The sequence below is a fragment of the Colletotrichum godetiae genome (assembly GCF_030913485.1).
Source record: "Colletotrichum godetiae strain CBS 193.32 chromosome Unknown BDP55scaffold_80, whole genome shotgun sequence".
In the NCBI taxonomy this organism is placed as follows: Eukaryota; Fungi; Ascomycota; class Sordariomycetes; order Glomerellales; family Glomerellaceae; genus Colletotrichum; species Colletotrichum godetiae.
This window is the reverse complement of record NW_026851328.1, coordinates 16,137-42,920: the sequence shown is the minus strand read 5'-3', so window position 1 is coordinate 42,920 and position 26,784 is coordinate 16,137. Positions and strand designations below refer to the sequence as shown.

The 26,784-nt window shown below is 46.8% G+C and overlaps 7 protein-coding genes across 7 annotated transcripts; 2 read left to right on the top strand and 5 right to left on the bottom strand.

Annotated features, from left to right (window-relative positions):
- Positions 1 to 5,451: 5,451 nt before the first annotated feature.
- Positions 5,452 to 6,378, bottom strand: BDP55DRAFT_773604 (uncharacterized protein; the record flags this gene model as incomplete). Its single annotated transcript, XM_060581181.1, has 1 exon — positions 5,452 to 6,378. The coding sequence occupies one exon, from the start codon at positions 6,376 to 6,378 to the stop codon at positions 5,914 to 5,916; it is 465 nt and encodes a 154-aa protein (XP_060422777.1). The 3' UTR covers positions 5,452 to 5,913.
- A 71-nt stretch (positions 6,379 to 6,449) lies between these two features.
- On the top strand, positions 6,450 to 7,119 carry BDP55DRAFT_413622 (uncharacterized protein). Its single transcript, XM_060567390.1, has one exon. It carries the CDS (start codon positions 6,604 to 6,606, stop codon positions 6,970 to 6,972), a length of 369 nt encoding a protein of 122 aa, XP_060422776.1. The 5' UTR covers positions 6,450 to 6,603; the 3' UTR covers positions 6,973 to 7,119.
- Positions 7,120 to 9,390: 2,271 nt separating this feature from the next.
- BDP55DRAFT_720985 (uncharacterized protein) lies at positions 9,391 to 11,977 on the top strand (the record flags this gene model as incomplete). Its single annotated transcript, XM_060578496.1, has 3 exons — positions 9,391 to 9,496; positions 9,542 to 10,281; positions 10,466 to 11,977. 3 exons carry the CDS (start codon positions 9,391 to 9,393, stop codon positions 11,975 to 11,977), a joined length of 2,358 nt encoding a protein of 785 aa, XP_060422775.1.
- Positions 11,978 to 16,421: 4,444 nt separating this feature from the next.
- Positions 16,422 to 16,892, bottom strand: BDP55DRAFT_638217 (uncharacterized protein; the record flags this gene model as incomplete). The annotated part of the gene is made up of 1 exon (XM_060573087.1): positions 16,422 to 16,892. One exon carries the CDS (start codon positions 16,890 to 16,892, stop codon positions 16,422 to 16,424), a length of 471 nt encoding a protein of 156 aa, XP_060422774.1.
- A 650-nt stretch (positions 16,893 to 17,542) lies between these two features.
- BDP55DRAFT_638216 (uncharacterized protein) lies at positions 17,543 to 17,878 on the bottom strand (the record flags this gene model as incomplete). Its single annotated transcript, XM_060573086.1, has 1 exon — positions 17,543 to 17,878. The coding sequence occupies one exon, from the start codon at positions 17,876 to 17,878 to the stop codon at positions 17,543 to 17,545; it is 336 nt and encodes a 111-aa protein (XP_060422773.1).
- A 3,354-nt stretch (positions 17,879 to 21,232) lies between these two features.
- On the bottom strand, positions 21,233 to 23,093 carry BDP55DRAFT_683841 (uncharacterized protein). The gene is made up of 6 exons (XM_060576363.1): positions 22,816 to 23,093; positions 22,625 to 22,720; positions 22,504 to 22,540; positions 22,380 to 22,447; positions 21,928 to 22,331; positions 21,233 to 21,855 (listed from the first exon to the last, which is right to left on the bottom strand). Exons 1-6 carry the CDS (start codon positions 22,981 to 22,983, stop codon positions 21,504 to 21,506), a joined length of 1,125 nt encoding a protein of 374 aa, XP_060422772.1. The 5' UTR covers positions 22,984 to 23,093; the 3' UTR covers positions 21,233 to 21,503.
- A 1,893-nt stretch (positions 23,094 to 24,986) lies between these two features.
- Positions 24,987 to 25,801, bottom strand: BDP55DRAFT_720982 (uncharacterized protein; the record flags this gene model as incomplete). The annotated part of the gene is made up of 1 exon (XM_060578495.1): positions 24,987 to 25,801. The coding sequence occupies exon 1, from the start codon at positions 25,527 to 25,529 to the stop codon at positions 24,987 to 24,989; it is 543 nt and encodes a 180-aa protein (XP_060422771.1). The 5' UTR covers positions 25,530 to 25,801.
- Positions 25,802 to 26,784: the final 983 nt, after the last annotated feature.

Below are 26,784 nucleotides of genomic sequence, written 5' to 3'. Positions count from 1 at the left end.
ACTTTTTGTTAAAGATTATTAACGGTAATATTACGGTGCTTAATCTAGCGTAGATAAGGGGGATTATACTGGAGGCGTATTAGATAACGATTCCGCTTATTGCGGTAACGACCTTAATAATAATATTAATCCGAGGATTGATTTTAAGTATTTAATAAAGTACGAGGTCGATAATATAGATATTACTTAATTACGCTACCGTATAAGAAGTATGTAAAGAGAATGATCTAGCGGTAGTTAGTATAAGATAGTTTATTAATTTAAAGAAGATCTTTTTAAAAAAGAAATTGTATTTAGGGGGGAGATATAAGGTTCTATAAGAAACCCTTATAATATTTTATGACTATTGTGAAAAAGTCGGTATCCGAAAATACTAATATTATTTAGTAGTTAATGTTATATTAATAGGGAAAGCTGTTAAGTATTATTATTAAGTAGTGTGTAATATCGATCGAACCGATTTTTTTAATATTGTTGATATAATTTAAAGTCGATTCGAGATTTAAGATAGGAGCCTCGAGCTCTTTTTAGAGTTGAGGGTATTGTTATTTAGCTTTGTAGCTAGAATAATGGAAGGAAAGTTGAGAATTGAGATTTTTGAGGAGCTTATCGATAGGATTGATAAATTAGTAAGGACGTAGCTAAATGAGGGGATTCATGAGCGAAAGGTCGGTTATTTATATATGGCGGTATAGAGGGTATTAGAGGTAAAGATAACTTTATATTAACTGCTTAAGGACTACGAGACGCTATGCTTGAGGTTGAGGTCTAGCTTTAATATCGAAGCTAGGATATTAAATTAGATTTATTTTTAATTTTACGAAGGCCCTTATTAATAATATTAGGTGGACTATATGTATAATGGTAAAGGAAAAGAGGTAAGGTATAGTAACCGCTAGGGGGGAGGAATAGACTCTTTAGGGGGGCGCTAGTTTAATACTAACCGAGTACTACGGAAAGGGAAGTGCTTTATATATAAAAAGGAGGGTTATTAGTTAAGTAATTATTTTAATAAGGAACGCGCTAAGTTGTATAATTAATATAGAAAGATAAAGGGTATATAAGGTAAGACGGGCTATAATTGATTTAATTAATTTTTAGTGGTTTATGAGGATTATTTAACGAACGTAATTGAGTTGTTTAAGAGCGAAGAAGATCTTACCCTATATATTTAAGACCTCGATTTTGATGAAGTTAACGATATTATTTATTTTTTTTTTGCCCCGTTAACTTTAGGAGGATATATAATGCTGAACGAATAGAGAGCGGTATAAGCCCTAAATGAGTAGGCTTTTTTTTATAGTTGGTAAGGGAAGGTCCTTTAGTTAATAATAACGTTTAGTAGTATGGGGGATATGAATGTTAATACTGTAGTTATGGCTCGTATTAAGGTTAAAGGGCCTGGGGAGGAAAAGAGAACGATGGGCTTATAAGTATGCAATTTATACTTATTAGGAGGGTTTTACGGTAATTTAGTGTAAGTATTCTATGTTAGCGAAAGGTATAGTTCGGAAACCTTTTATGGGATTATTTTAGATACCGGGGTATTATAATGGTCGATAGGGGGTAAGGGATAATTCTACGTACTCTAAAAGATTTTATTAATGATTTTTAATATTATAAATGCGGGTATTGTGAGGATTAGTTTTGGCCTAGGGGAAGAAATAAGTGCTTTAGGTACTGTGGATATAAATATATGATTCGGAACGATGATTTTTTATATTTTATCTGTTAATATATTATTCTTTTTATGCCTGAATGATATGGATAAATTGGGTATTGTGTTTGATAATATAAGGAATAGAATGTTTAATGGAAAGTACTTTGAGTTCGTCGATCGACGATGGGGGTATGCGTTTATAAAGCTTAAACTAGATGTTAAGTTTATTAATTATTTGATAGAAAGTGAATTTAAGCGATTATATTGACGATTTAGCTATTTATTAGCGACGAGATTATATAATCTCCTTAAATATTTAGGGAACGATGTAGAAATAGGGGTTTTAGAGTAATTGACGATAATGTGTTATTAGTGCTAAATGAACGCCTAGAGCCTGTGCAGATTTAAGTTTAAATTATACGATGACTTTAACTTTAATTAGGAAATCGTTATTGATATTTTTTATTTGAATAGTCGATTAGTACTTTATATAATCGATGAAGCCATATTATTTTAAGGAGGCTAATTCCTTTGAGATATATAAGCTAAGATTGTGTGGGTAATGTTGAAGCGCTGTTGGATCGATATATACTAAGGTCTATTAGACGGTATTAGAACCGATACTAGTATTAGCTTTAAGTTGGCGGAATTTAGGGAGAATGCTATTTTATATGGTATTTAATTAAAAGTTGTCTTTGTTGAAGCGTATTATAGTATTGGTAAGGTAGAAAGATTATATTAGTAGTTGAAAAGAGCTTTTAAGATTATTTAAGAAGAGAGCCCTAGTTTAACGGATGAAGAGTGCCTCTAGACGGTATTTAAGTGCTATAATGATATTATAGGACCTAAGGGGCTTGTTCCGATGCTGCTTGTATTTGGAGTATATTTATAAATAACGACGGCTTTACTGCCGTTACTAGATGTGACCTAGAGGGTGCGAGTAATTAAGAAAGTAATAAAGACTTTCCGTAAGGTAAATGCTAGAAGGTAAGTTAACGAAGTTATTGCTATATATAATGGGCCCGACGTAAGCTTTAACCTCGATATACCCTTAAATTTGGAGGTATGGGTATAGAAGGAAATTATAAAGTAATAGATAGGCCTATATAAGTTAGTTTTAATTAATAAACGATCTTGTGTCGTTGCGAGAGATCGAGATTAATTATTAGAGGTGTTGATTATTACGGTATAACCGTATTACGTCGACCTTAGTAGAGTGATTTTTAATTTATAAGAAGAAGAAGAGCTAGGGGAACTATTTTAATAAAGCGATGAGGGATAGTTAAGTGATGAGGGGTAGGAAACTATTTTTGACGAGATTATCGTTATAGTACCTTTAGATGATGAGGTAGAAGAAGAACTAGTATCCTTATTGTAAGTAAGACGTTAAGGAAGATCTTAAAAAGTATTTTAATGGTAATTTATGTTTGATATTAAGGTTATTGCTGTCTTTTATATGGCTAAGGAGAAAGTAGACTTTGTGATAGCGGTTAAGCTAAGGGAATAAGGGATAATTATAATTATAAGACGACCGTATAAAAGCTCCGACCTTATTAAAGCTAATATATTATGCGATCGAGGGGTTTATAGATTTATTATTTACGACTTAGAGAAGTATATAAATTTCTATATTTTTAAGTTATAAATAGTCCGTAAGATTAAAGAAAAGGGGATAAATTAACTATATAAGAAATTAAGGTATATAATATAAGGCTATAGCGACGTCGAAAAGGCAATATTACTTATATAATTACTAATAGTTTAGCGTTATAGTTAATAATTAATGATGGTATTAATAATATTATTATAGTAAAGAGGATACTGGATCTAGAGTCGTGATATTACTTAGGTATATATTTAATCGGTAATAAGGCTTATAAGGAAGATATTGGTTTATTTATTAAGGGAGATAGTAAGTAAATACTTGGACGATACGATTATCGAAGTGTTAAAGCTATTTTACGGTTTTGTAGAGTTAGGTACTTATTGGTGGGTAATATATTACGATTTTTATATTGATAAGCTTTTGATGATTATATCGATGTACGATCTTTGTTTTTTAGTTTCTGTATATGTAGACGATCTATTTGGAATTATCGGAATATAGATTGATAATATATTAGGGCTTTTTGATGCGGCTTTTATGGAGAAGGAGGATAAGGAGCTGGAGAAGGTAAAGTTTATTGTTAAGCTAAAAGAGATCTTTATAGAGGATATATTATTTGCGTTTAACGGCGGGATCCTTATGATCGAGGGCGAGAATGTCGTTTTTTGATAAAAAGGGTAAGGTGAGAAGATTACTTTTATTGATTTAAGGGTAACCGACTGCTAGAAGCGATATAAAGTAGAGTTTATATGAGGAGCTTATATTGTAAGTATTTGTTAGTTAGAGGCTATTTTTAACTGTGCGAGGGTAGTATAGGCTATTTTGCCGACGGAATGCGATTTTGATGCCCTTAACCGATAGTTATAGTAGTAGTAAGTGAACCTTGATAGGGGGCTTATGTATTAACCTATCGACCTGAGGGAGGCGAAGTTTTATATGTTCGTCGACGGTTTATTTGCGAATAATGACGACTTTATATCGTAATTGGGATATGTGATAATCTTTATTAACGAGGTAATAGGAGAGGAGAACTTTACGATTTGTAGTAATGTTATTTATTATTTATTAATGAAGAGTAAAAGGGTTATATGAAGTGTATTTATTTTAGAGGTTTATGGTATGGTTAACGGTATCGATATCGTATATGCGATCTTAATAATGCTAAAGAGGATTATTAATCGACTTAATATCTTTATAATACTAATAATCGTTTATACCGATTCGTATTTACTATATAAGTACTTTGTTAAACTAGGCATTACGAAGGAGAAGAGGCTAATAATAAATATTATGGCCCTCTGGTAATCGTATAAGTGCTATAAGATCCTTAAGATCTGTTGGATTAATGGGGATGATAATTTAGCGGATGCTTTTACGAAGGTAATGCCTAATAAGGGGCTTGAGTATTTTGTTAGCGAAGGAAGGGTGATGATATGGATAGAGGGATAGGTAATCCGTAAGGAGTAGAAAAAGGAGGAAAAGGGGGTAGCTTTGGTAAAAGAGCCCGAGATTAAATTATATTTTTAATTACCGTAGTTAGATAATGAAAGAGAGAGATAGTTAGTATCGGATTGGAAGTCTAATTTGACCTTAAGGTAAGGGGCCTATATAGGGGCCACTTATAGACTATACTTACGAAATTTACGGTCTACCTAACCTCCGGTTAGAACCTTTTTTTTATACCTTATATAGAAGTTAAATATATATAGATTTTGACCTCTTCGTCACCCACGGTTCGAACCATCCCTGTGATAGGAATACCAACACCTGCACAATGTCAGCGCTGGCTTTGTGGAGGACTCCATGTACGGGGTAGCTAAAACTCTTGTACCGGACTTTATTATTAGAGTTGTGAGAACTGGAGAAGAGGGAACATCTTCTGAGCAAGAGCCTGACAACAATTCCAATTTGCTTCTAGCGCGATGGTGCCGCCGCTGGTGCTGCTAGAAAGGAACGAGACGTCAGCTTCAGCCACAACGCTGACGTCGAATGATCTAAGTTATAGTCCCTAGGCGCGATCCTGCAGATCATTATAGAATCGCACGTTTGATGGTGATGCTCGAGAAGGGAGAGGGAAGGAATGGAAGGGACAATTTGTTCTTCTGGGGCTGGGAGCCGTTTGCCGACCTAAGTACTTGTGTTTGTTTTTGGTGCCGTGCTACACCGCCACTGGAACGTGTCGACGGGGCAATCGAGTTTGATTCGAAGAAATGATCATTGAATTCACAACTAGTTTACATGATGCGTCGAGAGCTTGTGAGGCCCTGAGTTCCAGTGTTTCCATAGTGCTGCAATACCACTCCGATGCAAGCCACGCCTACTCCGTAGGGTTTCCCTGCTTCATTTATCTTTACTACGACAGCGATGTTGTCAGATGCGTCAGGTTCTCATAAATATTGCCAACGACGACACCTAAGTTTCAAGTTAGGGCATCAGGCAGGGAGGTTTGTTTCATGAATCTTGAAGAACGCTTGTACTCCATGTGTCGCATTTCCGGGCTTCCTTTTCGGCGCTGAACTTGCAGCTTCGCAAAACCCAGTAGTGTATTTTGTGCAGTTGCAGAAGCATCGGGCAATCGATCAGTCGAATCTTCGACGTCGGATATGTGTCTCGATAGACATGAAGAAATGATTGAATTGGAAGGCGATCAGGCCTTCTTTGCGGCGCGGGCGCGTGCCATGAGCGCCACCCTGGCTGCCTTGAGCTTCACCTTCTTAGCCTTGTTCGCGGCTCTGACCTCGCGGGCGTGTGCGGCGCGAGCCTGCTTTGCCTTCTTAAGATCGGATTCGGTGCCGGCCATTTTGTCAGGTGTTTTCGAGGACTGTTCTTTTATTCCTTGAATGTTGGAAGAGGAGTTGGCGTATTCGTGCAGAGTCATAGAGGACGTTATGTTTCCTTTATGTTGGATGAGGAAAGATGGGCTGGTTTCCGTCTTGGTGATGCAACGCGACACGGTCAGTTTCTCCACCATAAGGTCCTCAAGGACCCATCTTATGTAACAGCGTGCCAAGGCCAATACCCACACGTGATCCTCAAAAGAGTGGTTCGGGTCCAAGTCCGTGCGCGCCTTCGCGGCTTCGCCTCGCAATGAGACGCCAAGAACGGGTGACATGCAGTTACCGAGCCAATGGCAAAGCCAGTTGACATTCGCGGCCGGCTGGGAATCAATCCAAGGAACCTTACTATGTACACATGAACAACCACATTTCCTCCGCCCCCGCTACCATTATTTTACGTCCTTTATTGAGGATTGAATCGAGCATCTGCAAGACGTCAGCAACAGCTGGGGGTTTCAACATTTTGTTCTTCCTCAACGCAGGGTCTCCACGAGACTCCAATGGCTCGTACACCGAGTCCGGCCAAGCCGAAAGCGCTTCATAAAGACGTGGATGTCGATGCGACACACACCTGTCCTCTGAGCTTGGCCCAGTTCACATTCGATACCATAAGCGAATCCTCCGATGTGATCTCAACCATCTTGAGTGGCCGCACCGACTCTATGAGTCCCCTTAAACGTGGAACAGAGCTCCGTGGAGATGCCGATTATCCTTCATCACGAAGGGTTATATCGGAAATAGCCCAGCCCATCAAGTGGATCATTGACTTAAGGCAACTAGACCACGAATCTTTCACCCCAGTACCGTTCGCGTTGGACTCCCACCTCTCATGTCCGTCATGTTATAATCTTTCGAACAAAGGATTGTAACATTTTGGTATCCTTCGGGCAACAATGAGCCATGAATCCATCTGGTCTAATCGCCCTAAACCAGGATGTTTCTATGACACTGCCACACGACGAGCCGACCCTAGCAGCCTCAAAGACGATTCTATCGATACATAAATAGTAGGCTTGCGGAAGCTCGCAAAAACACCATTGTTCGTAAAACAAGGCTAGAGCACGATTCGGGCTGAAACGGCCCTGTACACAATCCACTGCTCGAGATTGCGCTGAGAGGTGAACGTGGTTTCATCACTCGAAACGTGTAAGTTATTCTACATCTTTTCATATTCCTCCCTTTTGGACTCTTTCCCTCTCGCGGGGCCTCGATCAACTAATATCTCTCTCTTGAAGCACATTGCGTCGTTTTATGCCTGGTTTGCGCGATCCAAACCCATTCCTTGCCGATGTCAAGGGTGGCTTTGCTCTTTTCCTTACCTCGGCCCCTGAGGACGCTCTCGCCAAAAGTCTTCAGATCTTTTGGAAGCCTGACCAGCACGTCCCCGCCCCCCGTCGTTTTAATATGAGCATCGAAATGTGAAGTAGAGAACAATCGTACATTACAAGTAGGAACTACTCGCGCCGGAATAAGCGCTGCGAGCGAGTAAAGGTCTCAGTGATCATATAACTGAGGTTACGTGACGGACGGTGAAGCTACAGATGGTTGGGACCGTTTCGACAATTCTGTTGCTTGAAGTCAAGCCATATACGGCCTAGACTAAATAGCGGCCTGATAAACAGTAAAACTGTAGTAACTTTGTTGGTCACACGCCCGTTATCCAAGTCCCGCAACGCAGGCCCGACTTTAGTACCTCTCTTATGCACGTGGCCTCGCTACCTCATAATATCGACCTCTTGATCTTTCACGCCCATGCCCGAGTACACTATAAGACCTTAGAACTAATCCTTATCGTCCAACGTATATATGTGGACATAATAGCTCTATATTGGTGTGTCTGATGACTTTCATCGTGATATTTATCATGAGATACTAGGAAGCATGTCTCCGAGTTCGGAACGCTACGACCAACGCTAGAACATCAAAGTGCCATGTGGCCCGTCTTATGTCTTACATTCCGTTGTAACGCCACCTTCGTCGTAGGAAAGATTTTGAGAATCATGTTTCAAACGCAGACGCGATACAGGTGCTTGGCAGCTGAGGCAAGAGGGGATCTATCTTTGCCGCACCCACTCTGTATAAATATCGGTATCAGGACAAATCGACCTCATGGGTATTATTGCAGTTCAATGCCTTCGCTCACTTGGTAAATTACCAGATATTGAGACATGAAGTTCAAAGAGACCTCTCAGGTCTCAAAGGGTCATTTCAACACATTCCATGGCATCTAGGACCAGTCTGCAGACTGCTCGGTCGATATCACAATGCTTGAAGAGAGCCCGATTCGAGAAGTACAGTGGATATAATGGATCAGAAATACTCCAATGGCCATGTTCTTGGCTGATTTCATTGCAATGGAAGGCTTTTCATCAGTTTTCGGCACCATTTCAGAATGCGTCTGGCCTATTTGTAAAAGTCAGGTCGATTACCATGCGTCAGATGAATGTGTGGCCTCGTTGCCCCACAATGCTTGATGCAATCGCAAGCCTCCTTTCAGCCGTTCTGTTTTCGCCTGTTCTTGTGGAAAGTACACATACCTAGTTTGTAGGCTAAACAGAAAGGCTCTGTGACCATTGACTGGTCACGGCTAGTGAGAGAGCTCTTTGGTGTTTGTTATGTCTTAGAACGGGAACGGGTCGCTGGTCTCATACACCGGAAGGGTGTGGTATTGAGACAAGTCTGACTTAACAGCTGAGCCTATGATGATCATCAATTAACGCTGTATTCTTTATGGGAAAATGCGACACCGTGCTCAATGTTCAACGCGAGCAGAGTCAATCGGACCATTTAGAGCATCCATAATACGGGCTAGACCCTCCTGTCTATATAGTGCAATCAAACTACCAGCGGGGACTTGTAGTTACGCACCTGTTGCGAACCGCCAAGTCTGGTACGTGGCCCAATTGATAGGTGTGCTAGTGACCACTTTTGCCCGCTCAGCGGGCCGGCCCTTCACAATGCAAGCTTGCATTCAATGACCTTCTACAAACTTTGAGCTATTAGATGTATGACTGCTTAGCCAAGCCAAGTTCCAGATCTCAAGCCGACTGTAGCTTAGCGTCAGGACTAAGACGACATATCACGGTTAGTAGTAAACGTACCTTACATATAGAAGTACGGGGTGGCTGGGTGGAACTAAAGTGTATGTTTGCGGGCTGACCAAGCTGCCAAGCTGACTTCTGGCACAACTTTGACTACTATTAATCATAGGTTCTCCTCATAACTGACCTGCTCATCTAAAATCACAGAGATTCTCACGTAGTCTCTTCTATCCTAGATTGATAAATATGGCACCTACACATACTTCCACGCAGCTTAGCCATCAGAACGGTGCTCTTCAACCACTTATTACATCTAAGAGTTGTTCTAGTCCCAATGAAATTACCCGCGACAGTACCCAATCTCTACCCGTCCATGAAAAATCTCCTTGACAAACAGTCGACGCTGAAGTAGGGAAGGCTTGCATACGCGAAGAAGCGCAAGGTCTGCGACTGAATGACCCGGAGAAGGGTCATGATACGGCGCTCCGCTGCAGCAAATTTGGCGGCAAAGGTGACGATACTGTCACAGTGTTGTCAAATGACTTCCCCATTGGCCCCAGCCTTAGTAGAAGGCTGACTGGGTGTGCTTGTGGGGAAACCAAGAAGCCCAAAGCAATTACGCGCACATCCTTCTGGAAACACAGCAAAGTTGAGCTCGCTGTGCACATAGCCGCTCTAGCTTTGACAGCATTTGGTCTCTGGCTGGGATGGGAAGAACGATACTGGTTCGCCTTGGAGGGTCCTTCTCCAGATCGAGGGATCAACACGGATGTTGTCATCAACTTACTCCAGTTACCAGCAAAACTCCATGAAATACTCATCGTCGCCTCTCTATCATTTATTTTCTTGGCCATGTGTCGGCGCAGGCTTATTGGGGGTGGTGTAAGGCTGGGATTTCTCACCGGAGCCTATCGGGTTGGAGATTTGGAATATATCTTAGCTCCATCCTCCCCCCTATGGCATATGGGGATCAAACACCTTTCTTTCGTGGAAGTTGTGCTGGCTTGTTACTTGGTGTTTTCTACACTCATGTCTACAGTTGTTGGTCCGGTCTCCGTTTTTATGCTGATTCCGACGCTGGAGAGATTTCCATTGGACCACGCGAGCGCATTCAGCGAGATCACAACGCCCATTTCTGTATGACCACAGCCCGGCGGAGGTTTGGCCTCAGATATTGAATGATAGCACCATCATATCAGAGGTCTGCTCGAAGACCGAAGGAGTTGTTCAATCATGGTGCCCAGCCAGTGGATTTACGGAGATCTGGAATTGGGCATACAGCTTCCGATCGACTTATTTACAATACAACCTTACATTTCAGCTCCCTTCGGCTGATCTTCGACGAGATTTGGTGCACACCACGGCCGGCTTTCGGAAAACATCACTCTCAACTACGCCCTCTCATTTTCTTCTGTCCATACTGGGTCTTTTCCAGCAGCTTGTTGAGGACAACGATGTTGGTGTTTTATCTCATAGCTCTCGGTACAATTTGAAGGCTCGACTTGTTGACTATAACGACACGGAAGACGACTCGAAAGACAAACCCATCTTCCAGCCTTTCGTACAGTCAAAGTGCCAGGTTTACAACATTGCCAGCGTTTCGGCCACGAACGAGAAGCTCGCGTATCCAACGGACGCCTTGAACTGTTTTGGACACCCCGAATGTCAAACCTACAAGCTCAATCCTCCTGGGCTGGAAGATTTATGGTGGACGAGGTCCATCCAACACAACTCCACTTTCACGTCAGGTTATTCAATTGACGGTGATCAAAGCTCTATCATCAAGATTGTTGGAAAGTTGTCGAATCCCAAGTCTACTGCAGGTGACTTAGTCTTCACCTGTGGCTTGTTAGCAAGCTTGATTCCTTCTAGCTTCTCAATGACGTCCTCGCAGGAAGGAAACACGTTTCACTCAGCCTTCAACAGCAAAGACCGCATGAACGAAACATTTCACCAAAATTCCTTGGATACCGGACACGTTATCACGGTGAATGAAACCTGGCTACGCTACGTGAATCCAAATATTACAGCCTCGATAAGCGATGACTGGAACAACAACTCTACGGCATTTTACAAGCTCATTCGCCTCTTCAGTGGCTCGAGCGAGGATTCCGACGAGGCCCCTGCAATGCCCCTTACTGAGCTTGGACCAAATGGAGCAGAGTATCTTTTGTCCACTGTGTTCGGCGTATATCTCACCGAAACACTGGCTCGCACGGGGGCGGGGGCGATGACGACCGTGGATTTGGAGGCAGATGGAAATCAGATGAGCGGTATTGATCTGACCAGGCAGTACAATCCTCAACATGGATTGTTCAATGTTCATCCGCTGAACGAAACCCATACCAAGTGGGACTATGGCACAAAACAGTCTGTCAGAGACATCACCCTCGATTTTGTCTACAATGAGATGCTTCCTAGCCGGCTCAGCCTTGACTTTGACGTCGAAAGATTCGGATTCGGAACCGGCCATCCTCGAAAGACTCTGACCTTTGCAAGAGCCATTATGTACATCTACATCGGAGTGGTGTGTCTATATGCTCTGACAGTTGAATCGGCCCATTTCCTACAGCTTTTAGGACGGGAACAACGATTTTGGGTCCAAGGTATCGAGCCTTCGTCGCGTCTACATGAGCTCTTCATCCTAGCCCTTAGATTGTCACCGCCCAACGCCGAAGAGCTCGCGGACATCGGTGCAGGCGTAAGCTCCCCCAAGTTATGGCAAAAGAGATTGAGAGCTAGAGGCGACCGGTTTCGTCACGTGTGTCTAGTGCTAGACGATGAAACCCAAACTGAAAGGCTTGATGTGAATGGGAAGGTGAAGTACTACTAAGGGAGCGTCGTTATAGCCATTTAATAGTAATTGAATACCAAATTTTGGCAAGATAATTAAAGTCCCGGCCCATGATTCTGGCCAAAATAGCCCTCTCAACTAGCTTGCATATAAGTACTAGAAAAATAGTTGTATTGAGCGCGATCTACGGTCTGAAGAAAGAAGCATGCATTCAGCAATGATGAAGGTCCGGTAGCATCGGCATCTTCCAAGTCATCAGGCGGCATACTGTAAGAGGCAGCCGGCAGGGAGGTTGAGCACAAACCCCGATCTTCTAACTTACCATAGATGTCATGGACATATGACCTTTGCAGACTGATGTCTCAGTGATACTTACTGTGTCGGAGACGGATTTGGCATGCCTCGAGTCGCCATTCTCTGTTTAGTGTAAGGTAAGCATAAGTACGTCAAGAGGAATTTGATCGTGTCCCAAGAAAAGAATGTAGTGCGTCCACGTCATAAGGCTGTCTAAGTGTGGGCGTCTGTTTGCTCATTACATATGACCAGAAGTTGAAGTCCTGTAGGGCGACACAAGAGATTAGCAACGACAAAATGAGAGACCAGAAGAGAAAAGAATGGCAGAATTGGAGACACGGAAATCCACGTCAAGACAAAACTCAGACTGACGGCATGGCGAACAGGAGAGATGGGAGGTCAGACGTACACCACCGGTGATGATGGGTCCATGAGTGAAAGCCCAAACGAAAGCCAATCCAAGGAATCCTTAGAATAGAGACTGTGCTGGTAGAGGAATCGGAGAGAGATGAAAAGTTATGACGAGCAAAAACACAGCACTGAAGATACCAAGTGAAACACCAGTGACAAGTCATGATCGTCGAGCCCCCTTTTTGGCAGAGAAAAACACAAACCAGCTGGGAACAAAAGAGAAACGAAAAATAAAATAAGACCGAGAAGCAAAAAAACGAGAACTAGGGCAAAGGGCCAAAGAAAAAAACGGGAACGAAACCGGAAACGAAACAAGACACGGAACCAGAATCGGCCAAAAATAAACACGACAGCCCAACAACACCAAACGGACAGACCAAACACCCCCCAAGCCAGCGCATTCTCGTCGAAGATGTCCTCAACCCAGAGGCCGACCGTGTTGGCAGCCTGGACCAGAGTATCGACGCTTGAGCACCATATCATCGACCCCTGAGGGACTGGCATCGCCTTGATGCGGCGGATGGTGTCGGCCCACTCCTCTTCCTCTGAGAGCACGACAGCAGGCAGGATAGGACGTGCGCGCACAGCTGCGGCGGGCAACAGGTTTTCGTGCGCGGGCAAGACTGCGGGCGCGGGCGCAAATGCTAGGGACACAGATGCTGGCATAGCAGCGATGGGCTCAGGAGGCGGGGGTGCGGCCTGCCAAGCTCAGTGTCCGCAGCACCATCGATCTGCTGGTCCTGCTGCTCTTACGGCTGAGGCGAGGGCGGGTGGTTCCAGATGGAACTGGTTTGGGGCTTCCAGCCGGGGGGCATGAGCCAGGGCTGGGGCTGCTGCTGGGAGGAGCCTGGAGGTGCATAGTGGGCGTCCTCATCCTCATCAGCGAAACGACGGCGCTTGGGAGGGGGTGCAGGTGCGGAGGCGGATGCGAGAGGCGAGGCGGGGCGTTTGTGAGCGGGAGCCTCGGGGAGGGAAGCAAGTGGGGTGAGAAGGGGAGGGTCCTCAGGTCGGTCTGGAGGAGGAAGAGTAGGGTCCGGAGCATCGGGGATGGTATCTGGAGCATCAGGGTCAGGCGCAACGGGTGTGGGCGTCGGGGGCTGGGGCGTAGCGGAAACGTGACGGGCTTGGAGCACTAGTTCTATGTTAGCAACATTCCAGGGGCTAAGGGACTGTCCAAGGAAGCAGCATACTGTGGAAGACCTTGGCGACGTCGGGGATGGTGATGACGGGCGCGGCTCGACTGGGTCGTCATGCCGGAGCAGCATTTGCTCTCGGACGAGAGCAAAAACCTCACGCGCCTCGTTGCGCTGGCCCAAGGCACTGCGCGGGGAAAGGAGGGTATTCAGCTGCCGGAGTGCCTGGACAGACTGAAGCACGAGGGGACTGCGCTCAAAAAAGAGCTCTTCTTCGTTGAGGCCCAGGCCCTTGCCGCGGAACGCGGTGTAGCGCCGCCTCACCTCCTTAGCAGGTTGGGTCCTCATGGCGTGGGTATGTTCCCGATGCACTGCTAGCATAACAAAATCAAGATCCTGGGGCTGAAACTCCTTTCGGAGGAACCCCACCCCAATTACGCGGGTCCTCTTCTGCCTGCTGCTTCGAATCTTGGGACCGGGAGATGTGCGCCCGCCACGCGTGTTTCCAGAACTGACGCCGAAGCGTCTCCCAGATTTCGGGCACCGACTGCCCTGCGATCTGGACGTTGGCGTAGATGGTGCTGGCCTGGCGCAAGGGAGCGAGGGAAATCCGAACGTCTCGTTCGGCTTCGATACGGCAGCGTGGGCGAGAGGTAGACGTGGTGATGAGGAGTGATTGGCGATTGATGGGAGGCTCGAGGAGGCTGATAAACGAAGGATCTGGTGTCGAAACGAGAGGACTGGTTACCAAGAAAGACAAAAAGGAACAAAAGCGAGCGAAAACGATCTGTAAAAAACAGGCGACGATGGTGGCGTGCGTGTGAAGGTCAAACGTCAGTAAACAAAAATCACGAAAGGGGAACAGATGCCATGAAAGGCGCATAGAGGGTGCGATACATACCTGGCAGAATCCTGCAAGTGCAACTCGTCGGTAGCCTGAGCGAGAAGGCGCATTACGATCAATGGAAGTACAATACATGAGGTCAGTGGAAGGTGAGCTCAGGTCGTTTTACGTTCCTTAAGTCTAAAGGAAGTTGAGTGGCTGATGTAAGTTGCAAAAGAGCGAAGGTGTAAGCCGCAAGCATGGCAGCCCAATCGCGTAGCGCAGGAACGCTGCAAAGAGACGAAGACCTGAACTTGGAAGGATCAAGGTAGTTGGGGAGATAGCGACGTTTAGATGCTGAGTCATGGGCGGCCCCGAATTGAGCAGCCCGTGTTGAGCCCGGGCACGCCGGATACCCACCCGGAAGACCCACCCGGAGCAGCGGCACAGGTATATACCAGGCCCGCAGGTGCCTCACCCTGACACACCTCCCGGCTCGCACTTTTGAAGCTAAGTGTGTTATATGTACAATCCTGTTGCACCATGCAGCATGGTCATGCATCTAAACAGTAGCACCCGTAAGGCCCTAGACTTCCTAGCAGCCTAAGCAAGCTATGTAGATAGGTACCTCCGTCCCTTGACTCCATGGCTCCTTGATTTCTATGTTGTACTTTCCTATCCACCCAGTCATGTTCCAATCAGTTCCAACTCCTAAGCTGAACTGCACACTCATTTCCAGGGCACCTTCCACCCGGCCGTGGTAGGGCGAGCACCTCGGTCTCGGGGTGCCTAGGTGCCTCCTGCTGTGTATATTTTGCGGAAATGAATAACCCTAAAATTTTCCAGGCGTGTCTTTCTCAGATTGAAGTCACACGCGATCCTCCAAGGCAAGGCATGGATACTTGTCTTGGCCCCGAGACTTGAGGAATGATTAGCGTCAGGTCGCTGTAGGTGAAGACTCCCTTAGCACCAGTCGTAGCGGCGTTAGCGCAGTTTGCCTCAGCCTGGCCCTGGAAGTCAAAGTTCACAAGCGCCTACCGGTAGTTTCTCAGCGCACTCTGAAAACCATATCAACGCACGACACTCAGAGCAATTGTTTCTCACCCCGATACAGACTTGAACACAACCATGTTGTCTATACAAGTGATTCTTTGCCTTTGTTGTTGTCTTGAAGTCCAGAGAAAGTCACCGAAACATTGGCGACTTTACACAAAGTCACCGCATTTTTAGCGGCTTCGCGCAGGATAGGCACCTACCGCCACCTAAGGCCTTTCCAACAACCCAATCTCACAGGCTCCCCTCGGCCCAGCTCGCATGGCCCAGAGGATATCACCAGTCACACCAGCTGCATTTAAGGCACATCACAGCGCCCGCCCACTGAATCTAGAGCGTGCATCCAGAAGGACAGCATCGCCTCTCTCGCCCAGCCTAAGCAGACATCGAGACACGAAACCTTAGAACACGGGACTCACAGTGATATTCGTAAATGGTGACACTGAAAGGCTACACGTCGAAAGCATCATCATACATTATGTTCATGACTTTGACTACGCAGGGATGCCATGTGAATGTCACGCGAGACTTTGGAGAGAGAGGCGGACCGGGCCGTGCCGGTGGTTCCATCCATGATCCATCAAAAGTCTGTGGGCTTTGGTGTAATTCGCGTAACATGGATCTGCCCTATGAGAACGTTGTGTCTTGCATTCGCGCGCGAGTAAAACCCCAAGAGGCTCAGCATATCTAAGTATACTCAGGCGTCTACCCACCTCGCTGTGACCAAGTTCTTGTACAGAAAACCATGGTGAAATGAAAGAAGTAAAGCTCATGGCATATCTTCTAATCCTCGCCACACCGCGAAGCTCGCCTCCAAAGCCCGAATCGTCTCCTGCTTTTTTACTTCCCTGACCAGTCCACCCAGTTTGCCGTTTGTAGCCGAAAGCTGACTATAAGTATCGGCATGGTGTGCGTGCGCAGCCTCCGCCATCTGCTTGGCCTCTGAAAGAGACGGCAGAGGCGAGTCTTCCCCACGGAGCCCAAGACCGAGACCGAGACCGATTCGGGCACTATTGGTCTCCTCTACGAATCTAGACCAGACAACTTCGTGTTGTGTCTGCGGCGTTCTCTGCGTATTAATATGCGGAACCTCCTTCGCCTCATCGAGCGCAAATTTGATTAAAGCAGCCCTGTTCACCCGGATGGCATCTTGTAAAGTAGTCGTTGCAACTGCGAGAGCATCCTCCAAACGAGCCATAACACCACGGTGTTGATCAAGGGCCTTCGCGGCGGTTCCCATGTTCTTCTCCCCCTCGGTTTTCTTGGCATATTCGAAAAGTACAGTCACATCCGCCAGCGACGGGGCCAAGATATTAGAGGGTGCCGCAACCTAGCTACGCTTTACGTCTCCAGAGGGAGGAAGGTCGAGCGAGAGGGAGCAAGAGTGCTTGTGAGATGGAAAGCGATCCTGAAACACCGGTGACGACGTCTAAATGATAGTACCTCCGTCATTCTCGAGGCCCCAGCTGCCAATACCAGTCTTAGGATGAGCATCGCTCTGAGCTGCGCTAAATCGATATCTGGAACACCGGCTACGTATGCGGGGATCACTCTCTGTTCTTGTTTATGTTGTGACTCATACAGCTGCTGATCTTCTCGTCGACATTTTTGTTCGTGCCTACGCTGATCTTCTTGTTGGAGTATCTCTTCCCGCTGGTACGACTATTCTCGCAGATGATACTCTTCTTTTTCCAACTGCTCTTCTCGCTGGAGTAATTCGTCTCCTTGCTCAAACTCCTCTCTCTGGCGCGCCCTCTTTCCCGGCGTAACTCTTCCTGTCGGAGATTTTCTTCTTGCCGTTCATCTTGCGTTCGGTGGCTTTGATCCAGTTGCGGTCATTGACCTAGCGGGGAATCCATTACAACCTATAACAACCTGATGTTTTCGTGTCTAATTATAATTGAAAAAGCACGTGCCGAGCAGGCTGTAATTTCCAGGAGTAAGCCACTCCTCGGGAACAGTACCTTTCTCGGTGATTTCGGTCTCGTAAGAGCGCGTACAGCTGGGGATAGCATCCCAGTCGTCCCGATCAAGAAGGCACTCATTCATTGCTGCATGCTCTGAGCTTGGTTCAACGGTTTGCCGCAGCCTTTGGATCTGGCGGCAGCGCTCATTGAAGGTAGACTTTCTTCCCGGCCATGATTGAAATGGTTTGATTGATTCAGTGACTGAAAAGTTAAGGAGCCAAGATGTTGTGGTAGATAGGGAGAAGCTCTTACGGGACATGTAAAGAAAGGCCGGTGACCGACAACACTGACATTTCTGGAAGCACGTAGTTGGTTATTGTCTGAAGCTAAAGACATCTAATCGGTGTCTTTTATGGTCAAACGCAAGAGACTTAGCCTTCCTGGGCTCAAGGGTGCAGGTATCGAAGAGATAAGACTGCTTCATTCATGATGTGACTGAGACTGGTATTACTCTTCGTTCAGAGCTGTTTCGCAGCTTCTGGGGCCCTGGAGGGCTTCAAAGAATAACGCATCGATTCTTGACTACTCTCGCTGCAACTTGAAGTATGATAGGCAGCTTGGGGCCGAGAAAATCATTTGCTACCACTTTCAGAGAGAAAGAAGGATGTTGGAACTCTTCTCCGATGACTTTATTTTTATACGTGTTCATGAGATCCCTCATATCCACAATAAGCGTCGTTTAGCTAACGCTTAGTTGATGGGGGCTTCTCCCAAACAAGATGGGGCATTCACGCTGAGGCACGACTCACTTGGCCATTTGGAATTCATGATCACATTAAGACGTCCAGTCATCCTGAAAATGGGAGTCGATTCTGATGGGGCTGAAACTCTTGTCAAGCCACTTCCATGATGATGAAGACGGCAGTGCTCTCAAAAGAGTTGACTCTTCCTTGGCGATGAAGATTATGATAATGAGAGGTCCCCGGGAGGGGCGCATTGGCCTTTCCATACTCCCGTAATTCCCTGTTCAGTGAGGGGAGACAAAGGAGCTTGGCTGGCTGATGACCTGATTTCTACTGACAATATTGTTCGACTTATGGCTAGCATGGTGTGGTTGTTCTCTGCTGCAAGCTGCAATCAGAAGCTGAAACCGAAATGCATTCCGCAGAATGCTTGTCGCCGCTAATGGAACCAAGGACTTATCAGCAGTTATATCAATCGCTTAGATATGGTTCGATCTTCCTCTTGTTATTTGACCATCGGATCTTTGCATGGCGTGCGTGCTGCAGCGGTGCGTAAGACCCAGGTTAAAGAAATCAATTAATGTCATTGCAAGCACCTGATTGGCAATCCAAATTGGGTGCCCTAGCCACCCCACTAATTATCTAAACGTGGACAGGTCAGCTGCACGCGTGTGGCCGCTGTCCCATGCCACAGGACCGCATCAATCCGGATGTCTATGATCGCTTACACAATTTTACCAATTTGCGAACACATCTGCAATCGGAAAAAGCCGTCAAATTTCTCAATCAGATATTTAAATTGTACTAGTTTTGGAAAGAACGAAGCGTCGACAGTCTCCAGGTCCTCAGCGGCTTGGCCACTGCCACTAAGTCGGAGCTGGGAGAAGAAGATCCACCAGCGAAAGAAGCAGCAACAGGAACATCCAGAACTCCCAGAAAGACCATCAGATGAAAAGTCACGGTACGTAAATTCGCAGTGATAATCTGTCCCCTGGCGATGAGTTCAAAACAGCGGCGCCAACAAAAGATGCTATTTCTGTTATGGCGCCTTTGCTGCTTTTGGATTGCGAGTACATGTCCATGGGTACGATGCGTTTGCTTCAGGCCATCGTCAGACGTCTCTGATTTGAATGCTGGAGACTGTCGTGGCACCGGGCATGGTTTGCCGATGAATTACACGGAATTTAGATCATGAATTTCCCGCAGAATTGTTTGCTATGGTCTTGCAAGCCAAATTTCAGTCGCTTCCGCCCCCTTCCGAGTCCCAACACGCCCCCTAGAAGTACAAGGATAATCATCCACCAAACAGTCCAAGTTCTCTGTGGTGATATCCATCACAAACCCCATTCCGATTGGCGCAACGACCCACCATTCCCAGCGGGCAACGCAATCGTGGTATCACTACGAGTGAAGTCAGCTAAACATTCCCAGCTTTACATCATTCAAACCAACCTCAAGCTTTCTTTGCGGCGCGAGCACGCGCCATGCGTGCGACTCTGGCTGCTTTAAGCTTCTCCCTCTTCTCCTTGTTGGCGACTCTAACAGCACGCGCGTGCGCGGCTCGGGCTATCTTTGCCTGCTGGGCGTCTGCTGCGGTACCGGACATTTTGACGATTGCTGTGTTACGAAGATAAATAGGAGATGTTGGGTGAGTTGTTGTAGGGAGGAGAATCACTTGACGCGCTGTCATGTCTCAACGCGTCAAGTTGAGCACGCCGGGGCTCACGGACCTACCTTGCTGACTAGGCCTTAGCCACCGCGCCACATATCTCCCGCCACACCCCTCCCAAAAGGAGAGGCGGCACGTGGTCCTGCCGACCGGGCACGTTAAGAAAATAGCGACTCTGCCTTATGGTCACTAAGAAAATAGCAACTTCGCATTAATAATAGGATGAGTTCGGATTTAATACTATGTAGCTTGCTAAATCCGTTCTCCTAGATGTTCGCAAAATGCATCACCATGCCACAGAACTCTGTAAGGTAGGGAGTAAAAGTAGAACCTCAATTTCAGTGCGCTATACCTGTTATAGCCGCTATGAGTGTCACCACGTCCCAATCTTATAGCACCGAATTAACCTGCCAGCGCAACAAAGGCCCGGTAATCCAGGCGATGGGTCAGCGAGGGGAGGCATGAAAGTAAGGTATGAGTAGGCAGGGGGGTAAGCTCGGCAGATCTGGGTCACTACGGATGTGGGAATGGGGAATGTTAGCGTCTACGGCAGTACCACTCAATTTCCTGTACTCCGTAACCCTTCATTCAATACTGGTATCGGAGTCGTTCCGAACCTCATTTCAGCAAGCAAGCGCTCATACTAGATTGAATCTTTTGTAACGATTTGACCGGCCCATTCTGTACATGTTTTGTTCTGTTGTGCGTCATGTATGACCCATCGACCTAACCCATCTGGAAGCTGCTCAAGATGCGAAATAACATAAAACCAATCCTAGAACCAAGTTTAGAGGACGACCCAGAGCTGAACGGCGAGAGAAGAAGTGAGAACTGTTACCAAAGAGGTGCTACTCATTGCGGCGGAAGACGGGTATAGCAGCGCCCTCGCGCAAGCAAAGTGGTCATCACTCTTCAGCTGGAAACATCCTTTTTCCCGGATTTTCCAGTCTTGAACAGTCTGACAGGCCAAAAAAGTGAAAGTCACTGTCTCTGGCACACGCTCCATACCTAATGAGTTACTGACCGGAAGCCGGGTTGATGCCACCGGAATCAAGGGCCAGTAACTTTCGGGAACCGGATTCTGGATTCGGATCGGAATCTTTCGCCAGGAACCATGAACCATTCGAGTGGTCTACAGCCTTGGGCGGCGTCTCTTAAATTCATTCATCTTCACGCCTTGAAATGGCCAAGACCACCTCTCGTGCACTGGGTTGTCGACCATATTCACAAGGTGTCTCAGTCACCTGAGCTGAATTCATCAACGCAAACAGTTCCGAGGTTCTCTTGAATCACATCGCCGACAATCGAGTAATGAACTTCTGTAGGCTCAGGTAGCACGCACTCGAGCATGGTCTCATCGGTGAGGATGATCCATGTATTATGACTTTGGCACACGCATGGACAAGTATCGTCTGCCCAACGGATTTAATCTGCTCTAAAAGCCTGAATGTACCACTTCTCCTATGCTTAAATTCCAGACCTTGGGTATCACTATCCGTCCAACATTGTACACTTCAAAACGCCTCTTTTCGTCAACCGCTTGGCGTTGCCTGGACTGCCGTCGAACGTGTCGGCCCGCTGCTGATTGATGCGGTTGGCATTCTATCTGAAAAGTCGCCGTCGTAAGATGACGCGGTGGACTTCAGACGGAAATCCCGAGGTTCTGAAATAACCTCGAACTCTCTTGTGACCCAGATTTTGCTCAAGGCCCTCTGTGTGACTGGCCAGACAATCGGGATAGAAGCGCAAACTGTTGCCAGGTTCACTTCAACCGTTGCAAGCACAGCAGGCACACAGCCATACCAGGACGGGTCGAGCGTAGGGTATGTGCCTGCAGCCGTATTTGCGATGGAGACGAGGCGACTAACGCCAATGGCGACAACACTATCGATATGATCAGCCACATCCGCGCAACGCAAGCTGACTTCTAAGCTTATCTCTTCTCTGAGGACTTACATGTCGCCGAGGACGAACAGGAAAACGATTCCGTAGATGGACCTCTTTTGAGCCGCATGCCGCCAAGCCCAAGAAAGCGGTAGAACGCACACCAACACATCAAGGACCATATTCGTTGCAACGTGGCTCACGTAAGTCCTCCGGTATACTCCCAGGTCTGCAGAACCGAATCCCCAACGCGCTGTGGCCGGCTGCGTAAGAATCCATTGGGACGAGACAGGGTCGCAAGGAAACCAGGCGATGGTTGAGTACGCCAAGCCCCACATGGCCGTTACGACGGCGACAATCATGGTCAGTCTGAAAGACAGTGATCCGAACTCAAACATCGTCAGATACTGAGATAGCAAGGCTAATTTGATAAAAGTCGTGGCCATGCAGTAGGCAGCATTGCAAATGTAGAATGTCTACCGCATGTCAGTAGCCGCGCTTCATGTATTTTGCTCAAGACCAACCTTTATGAATGCCTCCATACCAATCAGGCCAAGACCCGCAAAATGTTTACCCAGGCCATTGATAAGAGCTTCAAAACTGGTTAGATCACATCGTCACCTCACTTTAGGGGCCAACTGGACTTACCTATACACGTTGCCAGAGACAACAAAGCGGTTGTCATCTGAGTAAGAAGAGAGATGACAGACAAGTCAGCATGCCGGAGCTAGAGGGATTAGGCTCCCCGAAGGTCATAATCATAACTCACCAAAACTACTATAAGGAATACATCGTCCCAGCCAGGTCGATGAACCACGCAGAACCGGATATACAGGCGGGCTAACCCACACACGTATGCGAGAATCTATAGACAAGCGTCAGATTCCCGTGTCAACATGCAAACAGTCTTCTATTGCAAGAAATTGTCGACAAGGACGGACATTGGCAAGGGTTGCTTACCAGGAACACAATGATGATGCCCAGTGCAGCTGGCTGTCGATTTAGCAAAGGAGTTTCGTCGTGGGCGCTGTCCATTGTCGTAGACACTCTGATCCAGCTTGTAGAAACAAAACAATGTTCTGAAGAGGTTGGTCTACAAGATGACGAAGTAAAGTGTGTTGTCAGCATGCGGAGTCTAGCCCTTCCAAGAAACAGACATCTTCCCTGGAAGCGGCTACGGAAGCGGTTGATATGTCAGGCGAGAAGGAAACCCATTTATCTAAATGGCAGGAATTGGGGTTAAGGCTCTTGACTATCTTTCCCAACAAGACAATCCGCCATGAGTTAGACTCCAGTATTTGTTTCGAGGAGTTCCACACAAAGTTTATACCAATGTGTGCATTAGCCCATTTTGGGATTCGCGCCGTTTCACAATTAGCTTTGGCATACCAGCCTTGCGCGTGCAACACGGCCCCTGAACTATGGCCAGCCGAACTATTGGGCATTCGGACGTTGCATCGGCATACAAAATGATCGGTCACCGACATGCTAAAAGAGTGGCTCATACGTTCTATGAGACATTCTGAAGGTGATGGTCTTGAGTTCTGGTCGAGGCTGGACTAATTCCAACATCACGGTTACATCGTAGCGATAGTCTCTCTTACGTTGTGACGGTGATGTCTCCATGGTTCCGGCCGATCCGCCTGCTTCAGGATGCCCATTGTGATTGAAGAAACTGCTCTATCCCCTCATCAATAGCCGTCGCCTAATAGTCTCATCTGACAGAGATGAGAAGCACTTGGGAGCCTAATACTACCAAAGTTCTCTGGGTTGGTGTGATGAGAAATCGAAAACATGAGGTCAATTTCGTCTTTGCCACAATGCTGCCGAGACTTGAGAGGAGACCTGATCATTGTGAGCTGTGATACGTACGTTTCCGTCGATAGAAACCCTCGACCAGTGCCCAGAAAGAATCCGCAGAAGTTCATTTTGTAACGCTCGGTCTTTGGTTACTTCGATTGACATCTCTTACCTGTCGCGGTCCGGTCCTGCGTGGCAATGTCACGAATCTATGTTCAGGTCAAGGGATGAGCTAGGGTGCGACAGCTCTTGGCCCCTGCGGAAACTATGCGGCCCAACAGTGACATTGACCAATGCACGCTTATTGTTCATGACTGCAAGCAGGGTTTCCTTTCTTTGCTCGATATGGAATTCAGGCTCGATTGTCCCAAGGCGCTGACTGACGGTCCTACAGTCTACAGACAATGAGCGTTTGAATCTGCCCTCAGTGATGGTGGTTCACAAGCCTTTGGTCGAACATCGCATCTGGCGGCGAAGTGAGATAATGTAGACAAAACAACTCGAAAACCTTGGCTAGGAAACTCGGGCCAGAGGCGGGCGGAACGGAAGCGAGTTAGTGGAGGCGGAGCCGGAAGGTGGCTTGAGCGAGCCCTGAGCTGCTCATCGAACCTCCGAAGGGTGGATCGCCGTGAACATCCAGATGTGCCAAAAGAAAAAACGGGAGAAAAGGAGGAAAAAAGAGGAAAAAATGAAGCGAACGGCACTATATGAGCACGTAGTCAGTTTCACGACACAATTATCACAAGAAACTGACAGAAGATAGATACGGCAGATATTCTTACATCCTTCAAACGTGCGTTGGTCAGGAGTGGCGTCAGATTGTGCGATGTGCTAACTTGAGGTAGCTTCGCAAGGAAAACACGTGCACAGCGAGTTGAGTAAGGTGTTAATGCACATTCGAAGGCCACAAACCACACTTGATGGCCACGGTCTTTAAAGTCAAATGCGCAAATCTTAAAAACTTCGAAATAAGCATAACTTGTATGTTTCATTATTTGAACCATCTGGTCCCCGGAAACTGTATGTATGTGCTGTGCAGCTTTCTTCCCGATCGCGATCCTATCAAGAGATGGCTGGTCAATGTTCTGTCTCAATGATGGAATTATCAGTCAAGGAGCGATCACTGAGAGTTAATTAACGATGCTTGAGGTCGATGCTGCGTTGTTGGTACCTGGTGCTAACTTGCTGCTTGAGAGCTTTGACGAGTTCTTGCCGGAATCCCGGGTAGTAAAACTCTAAAGGACGGGGTCCATTGTGCAAGTAATGTTTCCTATCGGACTTTCCAGACCTTACTTGAGTAGTGTCAGCTGCTGTTCTCCTAGGATAGTGAACTACCTGGGTCGAAGTTTCTTCCGAGCTGCTTCTTCGTAGCAATTTGAATCCTTTCTTCTTATGTTCCTTAATGTCCTCAACCGAATCCGTCCTGACGAACTCTTCCTGTGGTGAGCTGTGCCGTACACGCCGTGGCTGGAGCAGTTCAGCAAGCCAATGCGCCGTCGTGTCGCGGGCTTACCTAATAAATGCCCGAATTTGGGTCCGGCTCTTTGGGCTAGGTCTTGGGCTTGTCCTTGGGCTGGCAGGTCTTGGCCCCAATACCTCCCCGCATTGCCAACTTCCAAGCCATGCAGCCCTATCAGGTACCACTCCTTGACACCTTCTAGATCCCTTGCCTGGACCCTGCATGGAGTATATTGACTTCTTGTGACCTCAAATCGGGGTGGGTATCCGTAGACACGGACACTTTGCCCTTCGCCATCTCTTCTGTCATCTGACCTCATAGTGTAAATTCTACACCTTTCCATCAACCTCACCCATTGCATCGCGAGGCGTTTGCCCCATCGCTCACCTGCGCCATAGGAGATATTGAGCAGCATAGTGAAGAGCACTCCTCGAGAAGGAACCGTCTCTACCGACGCGACAAGCCGCAATTTCCTGGACGATTCTAGGAACCACCAACGGCTGGGTTACCATGCATTCTTACACTGTTGCCGTTTGTCAATTTGAAACCAAAAATCCCGCAGAAGTAGTCCCTTCGGGCAACGAACACTCGCCGTCACTTGGCCATCTCGAAGACATATCCACGATGCCTCATCTTCCCCGCTCATGTGTTCGATGCGTTCTGCGTGTTTGAAAGTCACATCTCCGACGGAGGTGAAGCCTTTCAACTTCTAGTCATCGCCGCGGACACCTGTTGAACCGTCCGAGTCGGTTTCCGACGCGGCATGGCGGTCGGAGATGCCATGTAGCAAATTGAAGCAGCCGCGAGACACTGGAACACTTGGACAAACCAAACATTAGATCGCAGACATGGACTGACTACTGGAGTTCAAGGGAGGGCTCCCTCACACTTAGGACGAGGCAATGATGTATTACCCAAAAGACGTACATGAAACCAAGCAGCTAGCCCGCAAGAACCGGTGCAGGTCATGCCGGCGCAAACGAAGAGTCTTACGATTTCGATCGGTTCACGACAAAATCGTCTGACAATCAGACACGAGGACATTCACACCTACGGAAGATGAAGAAAAGCAGGGAGCCGTTTGCGAGTAACTGTCAGCTTGGGGGGAAACGCCCGGGGGTTATGCAGCATGACAGCATACCCGACGGCCTATTCTCAGCGGATGAAATCCCCGAACAATCTTGCGAACAGATCAACTAGAACAGTGTAGTGGATCCTCGCAGCACTATCTTTTTCACTCGGGCCACCAGGAGCACCTGCACGGCCAACGTAGGAAAGAAGCACTCACACCGACAGTGATGAAGCCATGGCAACGTTGAGGCACTTCGTGACGGTAGAGATCAGGCCATGGCTAGCAGTGTGGAACATTCAGACCTGGGTCAATGCTGCCAGCGTGAACGTATTGATCTTCAATGGCTGGCATAGTTGGGTGCCACTTCTCTGCCTGCCTACACTGCAAGGGTAGGAGAAAACGCCACTTAAGGCCTAAAGCTGGAAGTTAATTGAATTACTTAACTCTACTAAGTCCAGTAAATTAGTTAATTTAATTGAGCAAATTCTAACCGTTTTGTAACCTAGTAAAATTCATACGACGTTTCTGGGAAAGACTTACTCTAAAATATAATTAGTTATTTTATTGCTTTGTTATGTAATTCATCATATAATACCCA